This window comes from Echinops telfairi, unplaced genomic scaffold (genome assembly GCF_000313985.2).
Source record: "Echinops telfairi isolate 266 unplaced genomic scaffold, ASM31398v2 ScPeMD7_7468;HRSCAF=8506_0, whole genome shotgun sequence".
In the NCBI taxonomy this organism is placed as follows: Eukaryota; Metazoa; Chordata; class Mammalia; order Afrosoricida; family Tenrecidae; genus Echinops; species Echinops telfairi.
Genome location: NW_022111369.1, coordinates 14,928,508 through 14,937,335, shown reverse-complemented (window position 1 = coordinate 14,937,335; position 8,828 = coordinate 14,928,508). Strand labels below are relative to the sequence as shown.

At 37.4% G+C, this 8,828-nt stretch overlaps 1 protein-coding gene across 1 annotated transcript in view; it reads left to right on the top strand.

The window, feature by feature from the left end:
- The window catches only part of BANK1 (B cell scaffold protein with ankyrin repeats 1), a 323,683-nt gene that overhangs the window by 308,429 nt on the left and 6,426 nt on the right, over positions 1-8,828 (top strand). The window contains exon 12 of the mRNA XM_045284327.1: positions 5,379-5,442. Coding sequence (XP_045140262.1) covers positions 5,379-5,442 — 64 coding nt within the window. The remainder of the gene's footprint in view (positions 1-5,378; positions 5,443-8,828) is intronic.

Sequence of the window (8,828 nt, the reverse complement as noted above, 5' to 3'; positions counted from 1 at the left end):
GATCTCCTTTACCAAGTATAATGTACTTCTCAGGGGACTGGCGTCCCCTAAGAGCATGCCCAAAGTACATGTGACAAAGTCTCCCCACCCTTGCCTCTAAGGAGTATTCTGACAATACTTCTTCCAAGACATATGTATTTGTTCTTTTGGGAGTCCATGGTACTTTTCAATATTCTGCTCCAGCACCATAATTCTAATGCATCCATTTTGCTTCCATCTTCCTTAGCCAGTGTTTCATTCTGTGTGCATAGTGTCACTGTGGGTCAGAGCCAACTCAAAGGAACCCAACAACAACAACAACAGGCTGACACCTAGGGGTCACTGACCTCCACTTAGAATCTAGAAATGGCAAGTTCCAAGAGCCTGGGAGGCAGGATTATTCGTCAGGTATTTCTAAAACCAGAGATTTGTCTCCAAATTTTCAAAGCTAATAATTGGCCTGCTGAGTTTGGATCTATGATGTTCTTTACCCCCTAAATCTCCCACTTGGAATCAGAATATCTACTTTAGACCTGTTCCATCATTGTATGTTAGAAACTTATGCCTTTTATTTTGGTTTTTTTAATCTACAAGTGGAGACTTTTGCTTAAGGGTAGACAAAACAGAGTGGTACCCATATGTGATTTAAATGATTCATAAGATTTTGTACTTAAACTTGATACTGAATGGGTTTAGAATTTTGAGAATTATCTGATAGAATAAATGTGGTTTTGCATGTAGGGGAAACCTAAGTTTTGGGTAGCCAAAGTGTGCACTATTATGCATATGATTGTGTTCCTCATAAATATGTGTCCAATTTTTGGCTCAGGAACCTATGAATATGATCATGTTTGGAAATAGGTTTTTGTTATCTTAATTAGTCATACTAATGTAGGGTGAATCCTATGCGTAGTCACAAAACTTAGAAAAAGACCACAGTTGACATAAAGACACACCGAAGGGGGCCAGCAGATGTCTTAGTAGGATTATTTAGAAGCTAAGGAACACCCAGGAGCAAGAAGTGTCTTGGAATGCCTACAATGAATGAGTCCTGGGGCTAAGTTCCTGAGATGGAGTTTAGCGTTCACAATGCAAGAAAATGCATGTCAGTTCTCCAAGGTCATTTCGTATGGTCTTTCGGTTATAGCAACTCCAAGGAACTAATATACCCTGCTTCCGGCTTTCACTGAAAACGAGCAGGCGAGAAGTGCCAAGACGAGGAGGTTTTGCTCTTTCAACTATCTCATCTTTAACTCTAGTTAAAGAGACTTCACCTTGGCCTTCATTGTTCCAGAAACTCTGTATGTTTGTATCATTTTCCTGGTCAATTTAATATAACTTCATAATGATTTGTGTGAATCCCCAGGGAACATATGAATATTTCTCTAACTCCAAGAGGAATATTGCAAAGTGCATGAGATTGACTGCATGAAGGAGGGGGAAAAAAAGAGAGAGTGAGAGAGAATTGGGGGAATTAGAAAGGCATTTGTTTTATTTACTCTCCATTTCTCTCTTGCCCAAGACCCTCCTAATTATGAGTATGCTTTTGTCTCTCTCTCTGCCTATTCTAGATATTTCCTATAAGCAGATTCACACAGTATTTCTATTGGGCCTAACAATTCACTTAGCATGTTTTTAAAGTTCATTCATGTGGATGAACATTAGTATGATCAGCACTTAATTTATCATTTTTGACTGAATGATATCATTATATGAATATTGTTATAAGGCCTTAAAACATCTATATGAATAGAATTATAAGGTAATGTAATCTTATCATGAGTTTTTGAAATTCTTCCATATATATAATTCTTATTTTGTTTATCAATTTTCCCAGTGATATATAGAATACTCATTGTCTGGTCATATTTTTGTCTATGCCCTTCTGTTAAGACCTGAATAATTACCTTGACTATATTCAGCCAGAGTTGCTAAATGTTTAGCTCATAGTCTTGATGTCTACAACCAGCATTTACAGGTTATTTATTAATTTTACATTAACTATCTCATCATCTCATTATCCCTATGTAATATAAAAGTTAGATCAGTCCCTAAGTAATTATTATGGACACCTTTCATTTCTTTGTAGTACAAGATAAAATATGTATATATAAGTAAAATTAAAACACACAGGGTTTTAGTAAAATTGCTATGAAATTTATTTCTAAGGATGTATTTGGGTGGGATTATTCTAAATTGACAACTTGATTAAATGGACTAAGGAGGATAGAGCACAATTTTCTTATTATAGTAAAACGTTTGCTAGCAACACTTATGTTACTAGGAAGGTGATCTACAGATCCATCCTTCAGGACATTTGCCCTATTTCAGGATAAGAGGGATTTTTATAACGAAAGTGTCACAAATGGAGAAGCATTCTGATCCTGAACAATGAATAATTGCAGAACTCTATGATCGGTGTTTTTTAGCATTTAGAGGAAGCAAAATAGTTGCCCTTGCTTGATACTACAACAGATAAGCCAGGTCATGTCACCAAGCCACCATGAGACTTGCCCTTAGATACAGGTGGTTACTAACAATAGGTGCACCACGTGTCTGTCAGTTTGTCGGACTGCGGTAGTTTGTGTGTTGCTTCCATGCTAGAAGCTGTATCCCTGGTATTTCCAGTCAGCACAGTCACCCAAAGTGATCAGGTTTCCACTGTGCTTCCAGACTGGGACTACGCCACAAAGAAGGAACAGCTTGTCTCCTTCTGAGGAATTAGGCAATAAAATCCTTATGGATAACATTGAAACAAAGTCAGATACTGAAAACCTCAGGAATAGGAACAGAAAATGGTCAGAGAGAGTGCCAGAAGAGGAGCCACTCAAAATGTGACTGAGGAGAAGCTGCTGTCCCCAAGGAGAGCCAACCGTAAAGGGGGACAGACTAAGGCTTTCAGGACCCTCAGTTGCTGAAGGAACCCTACTCACAAAGAGAAGAAACAGCTGCAAATAGCAACCAATCATGGGAATTGGAATGACTTCAGGGATTTATGAAAATTGCGATATGAATTTAGGAAAATTGTAAGTTGTAAAAAATGAAATGGAACACATAAAGATCGATATTTTAGGATTTAGTGAGCTGAAAGGGACTAGCATTCAATTCTGAATGAGAAAATCCTGATTACCTTTGCCAGGCATGACAGATTCAAGAGGAATGACATTCCATACATCATTAGAAGGTCATTTGAAGATCTGTCTGGAAGTAAAGTGTTGTCTGTGATAGGATTATATTTGTCCCCATCCAAGAAATTACTGTCGATGCAACTATAGTTCTAATTTATGCACCAACCAGTGAACCTAGTGGTGCAGAAATTGAAGAATTTAACCCAAAATGTCAGTCTTAAATTGATAAAACATGTAATCCAGGTGTATTGATAATTTTGGTGAATGGAATGAAAAGGTTGGAAACGAAGAGGAAGGAACAGCAAGTGGACAACGAAGTCTCAATGTTGAAACAAAGCTGGAGACCGCAAGACAGTATCTTGCAACACCATCCACTTGTTCACAGCAAATTCCTTCTGCAACAACACAAATGGTGACCGGACACATAGGCTTCATCCTGTAGAATACACAGAAATCAAATGGACTGACTACATCCGTGAGAAGAGATGTTAGAGAAGTTCAATCCCTGTCGCTAAAACCAGGCCAGGGCTGACTGTGAAACCGTCCAGAACGCTCAAATGTAAGTTCTGATTGAAGCCGAAGAAAGTAAAACAATTCCACAAGAGCCAAACTATTACCATGAGTGTATTCCTTTTGAATTTCAGGAGCATCTCCCAAGGAGATTTGACTCATTTAACCATAATGCCAGAATACCTGATGTGCAGTGGAATGACATTAAGAAAGCAAAAAGTCATTTAAAGAAGTTGATAGAAAGAAACTATAAAAGTGAATGTCAGAACAGACTCTACCACTTGCTCTTGATCATATATAGTAGCGAAGACAGATTGAAGAGATTATTAAATCAAGGAGCTTAACATAACATTTGAAAGAGCAGCAAGAGAAAGCAAAGCATCAATCCATCTTCTTGAGGACCTTCCTCTTTTTGTTGCAAATCCACTTCACCTGGCAAGATGTCCATCTCCAGGAACTTGTCTCTCCTGACAACATTTCTAAAGTGCATAAGACAGAGCCTTGCCATCCTTGCCTCTAAGGAGCACTCTGGCCTTACTTCTTCCAATACAGACTAGTTTGTCCTTTTAACAGACCATGGTACTTTCAATATTCTCCAGCACCACAATTCGAATGCATTGATTTGGCTACAGCCTTCCTTACTCAATGTCCAACTTTCATATGCCTATGAGGCTGTAGAAAGCATGGCTTGGGTCAGGTGCACCATGGATCTCAAAGTAGCATCCATGTTTTTCAATACTCTACTATTGCGGTAGTTTTACCTAAGGCAAACCATCTGTTGAGCTCTTGACTGCTGCTTCCAGAATACCTGATGTGCAGTGGGATATAATTACTGATGTTGGATGGCTCTTGGCTCAAAACAAAGAATATCAGAAAGATGTTCACTTGTGTTTTATTGATTGTGCAATGGCATTTGACTGTGTGAAGCCTACCAAACTATGGATAATCTTGAGGAGAATGGGAATATAAAAACACTTCATTGTGCTCGTTTGGAATTTGTACAGGGATCAAGAGGCAGTCCTGCAACAGAATAAAGGAAAATTGCATGGTTTGAAATCAGGAAAGGTGTGTGAAAGTGTTTTACCCTCCAACCAGACTAGTTCAATCTGTATGCTGAGCAAGTCATAAGAGAAGTTGGCTTATATGAAGAAGAGTGTGGCATCAGAATGGGAGGAAGGCTATTGACAATCTGCTGGCATCAGAATGGGAGGAAGGCTATTAACAATCTGCAACATGCAGATCATGCAACCTTCTTGCAGAAAGCAAGGAGCACTTGAAACCCTTGCTAATAAAGACCCAGGATTACCACCTTTGGGATGGATTGCAACGCCATATAATGAAGAGCCAAATGCTCACAACTGGACCAACAGGGAACACAATACATGGAGAAGAGACTGAAGTCAAGAATTTTGTTTTAGTTGGATCCACAATCAATGCTCCTGATTTGGACAAGTGTTAGTATGGGAAAACATTCCAAAATGTTTTGGGTGCTAGGTTGCCAGGATGTGTGATTTGCACAAGTAATTTAATCCATATTTTGCCTCAGTTTTCATGTTTGTAAAATGAGGATTGTGATACTACATGAAGTTGTGCAAACTGAGTGAGAAAATATATGTAAAATATTAATAATGGTGATTGGGACATTATGAATGCTAATTGCATACGAAGTAGTAGAGTGATCGTGGTAGTGGATGTTTTCAATTTCATCCATGACACATTTGTACATCTTGACATCTATTTTCTGAACTTCTCCTCATTAAGGAAAAGCTACGTCAACTGCGAGATTGCATTTTCGGGAAAAGACCGGAAGAAGAAAGTGCCTATGGTAAGTAAAATGACTGCAATTCAAAATATGAAATAATATAGAAAATGCAAGTGCTGTCAAATTGAACAAATGCTGATTTCAGACCTACACGCTCTCACTTCCGGTTGTGTCTTAATCTCTAGTACTCAGATTCATCTTCTATAAAATGGAATAATTATATCTATTTTGGGGGTGGATTTTGTGAATTAACATATAATATAATTAAAGGACATTCTGTGACCAATAATGAAGCTTAATAAAGGCTAGTTATTTTCTTTACTTTGATTTCTCTGTCAACTGCAAATGGGATACTTGTTCTGCAGTTTTTGTTTAATATGAACCATCATATAGGGAATTAAATTATTAAAGACTCATACTATTTTAATAAGGTAGAATATTCTCAGTATAGTCAATTTTCACAATAGTCCACATGTGAATCATTTAAAATTGAATATCTCATGTTGGCTTTCCTTACAACTAACAATTCAAAGTTCCCTTGCTAACAATTAATTGTAAGTTGTTCTCAGAAAAAGCTAAAACAAAACAATTATTTTAAGGTTAATATAAACCAAACACCATTAAGTTGGTAAATCTTCTCTAAAGATAAACGACACACTTCAAAATTGAAAATAAATTATATTTTCACTAACATACCACTGTTTCCTCATCTTGACCTCTGTATAGATAGTTAAAATTGATACCCAGTAGCAAAGTTTAAATTTTTTAATCTCTCCCAATTTCAATATTTGTAGCCAGTACTTTATGTTGAAATTCAACACACTAAAATACATTTCCTTTTAATACAATTGAGCTGTTATCTACTTTTCCATAGATAATTATTTATGGATTCAGAAATGTTTCCGAAAACAGAAACATATTACTGTCATAAACAAATGGCTAATTTACAAATGATTGTGTTTTTGTTCACCATTATAACATTAAATGAGATTAAAATTTTACTAATATGAAAAGTTAAAGAATACACTATGATCATTTTTAGTAAGAAACAACAAGTATTAATAATATGGTCCCCCTAGCAAATATTTATTGAATACCTACTGTACACTTAATATGGCTTATTAATTTCTGAAGGTAATAAGATAAATTAATTTCTAGAATAATTCACTAGATCTTATTTCCAATTTACAAATAAGTCAACAGACTTGAAGAATTAAAAAAACTAATCTCAAACATACAAATTTAAAACTACAGCTTATTTTTGATATAGTGATTATGTATATATCTTTCATCTTCTTTTGATGTTTCCTGCATCATTCAATATCTTGTCCATAGAATCTTTTAATATTGTACCTGGAGGCCTGACTTTTCCTTCAGTTGTCTCAGCTTGAGGTAACGGGACACCCATTCCCTTCTGGCTCTCTGACTTTGGGTTCCTTGTGCATTTCATTCTTTTCCCCATGGCATTTGCCTTTTTAATTTACATGTCTACCTTCATTTATGTTAATTACTCTACATTCAAGAGCAAGGTTCAGAGTCTCTCCTGATAACCGCTTTGATCTTTTCCTTCTTTCTTGGCTTTTTAATGGCCCTTCCCTTTCTTCATGTTCCTGACGTCATCCCAAAGCTCAGCAGGCCTTCCATCCTTGGTGTTCAACGTGAGAACATCTATCCTTGAGATGTTCTCAAAATTCAAGTGGGATACATTCAAGGTCACATTTGGATTCTTGCAGACTTATTTTCATTTTCTTCCACTTCAACCTAAACTGACATATGAACAATGGATATTCGGTTCCACAGTCATCCCCTGTCCTGGTCTTGGCTACTGATACTGACCTTTATCAACTCCTATTCTTTCTGGTGAAATGCCTCTGGATAATTACCATTTATTGTTGCCGAAAATAAGTATTTGCAATAAAGAAATCACTGATCTTCCAAACTTCTATTATGTGAACTCCAGCTCCATTTCTATCACCAAGTCCATATTTTCCAATTATTCTCCCTTTGCTGTTTCCAACTTTCACCATTGCAATTACTAGTAAATATCAATATATCTTTATTGTATGTTTGATCAATTTCAGACTGAACAACTTGGTGAAATTCTGCAATTTCTTTATCACTATCTTTAGTGATTGGTGGATAAATTTGAATAGTAATTATATTAACCGGACTTCTTTATAGGTGTATTGATAGTAATCTATCACACACCTCATTTCACTTTGTGATACATCTTGAAATATTCTGTTGAGAATTAATGCAATGTCATTCTTCTGCAAGCTGTGACTCCTGGCACTGTAACCAAAGGGCATTCTGATTCCAAATGTGCGATGCTGGTCCACTTTAGTCAATACCTGGAGTCTTAGTCATTCTGTGTTCCACTTCATGTTTGACAACTTCAAGTTTTCCTAGATTTGTAAATTCCGTGTTGCAATTAGTAATGGATATTTGTAAATGTTTGTTTTCATTTTAAGTCATGTCCTATCAGCATAAAGTGAGAGCCCCCACCTTATAGTCCATCTGTATCATTACAGCCAATTCCATTCTGGGGAGACAGCTTGTGCTCTCTGCCCTAGCCCTCACTGCTCATTCTCGAGGTCCTCACATTTATTGCAGTGGCCACACAGGACCCACAGCCAATGCTAGCAGTTACGGAGTTTATTATGTTGTTGTTCTTCTTCTTCTTCTTACTTGCCATGGAGTTGGCTCTGACCCACAGTAACACTGTGCACGACAGAAGGAAACCCTGCACAGCCCTGCACCCTCCTCACAATGATTCCTATTCCTGAACCCACTGATGCAGCCACTGTGTCAATCCATCGGGCAACGGCCTTCCTCTTTTTTGCTGTTCTTCTACTATAGTAAACATGATGCCCTCCTCCAGGAACGAGTCTCTCCTGACAACATGTCTGAAGTATCTAAGATGAAGTCTTGCCATCCTTGCATCTCAGGAGTACTCTGGCTTTACTTCTTTCAATAAAGATGTTTGTCCTTTTAGCAGTCCATGGGACGTTCAATATTCTTCTCCAGCAAAGCAATGCAAATGAATCTATTCTTCTACGATCTTCCTTATTCACTGTCCAACTTTCACATGCATATGATGAACAGATTGTAATCCAGTTACAAAATGCTCATGATACAATTGTTCACTGGGGACATGTTATAAAGTTCTTTCAGAGCTGTTAATATATATCCAAAAAGCATGTTATTCCACTGTAAGTCACAACCACAGTCACTCAGATCGAGCTCTGTGAGTCATCAAACTCAGCTCCCAGTCACCTTATTCATTCCACAAGCCACTCTTCTGCTTAAAAGTGTTCAATATTCCTTGCTCTTTGGGCTGGGGAGTCCACTGCCTTGTCTCATGACTGCCTCCTGGTTCTGTTCTATGGACTGGGGAGTCCACTGCCTTGTCTCATGACTGCCTCCTGGTTCTGTTCTATGGACTGGGG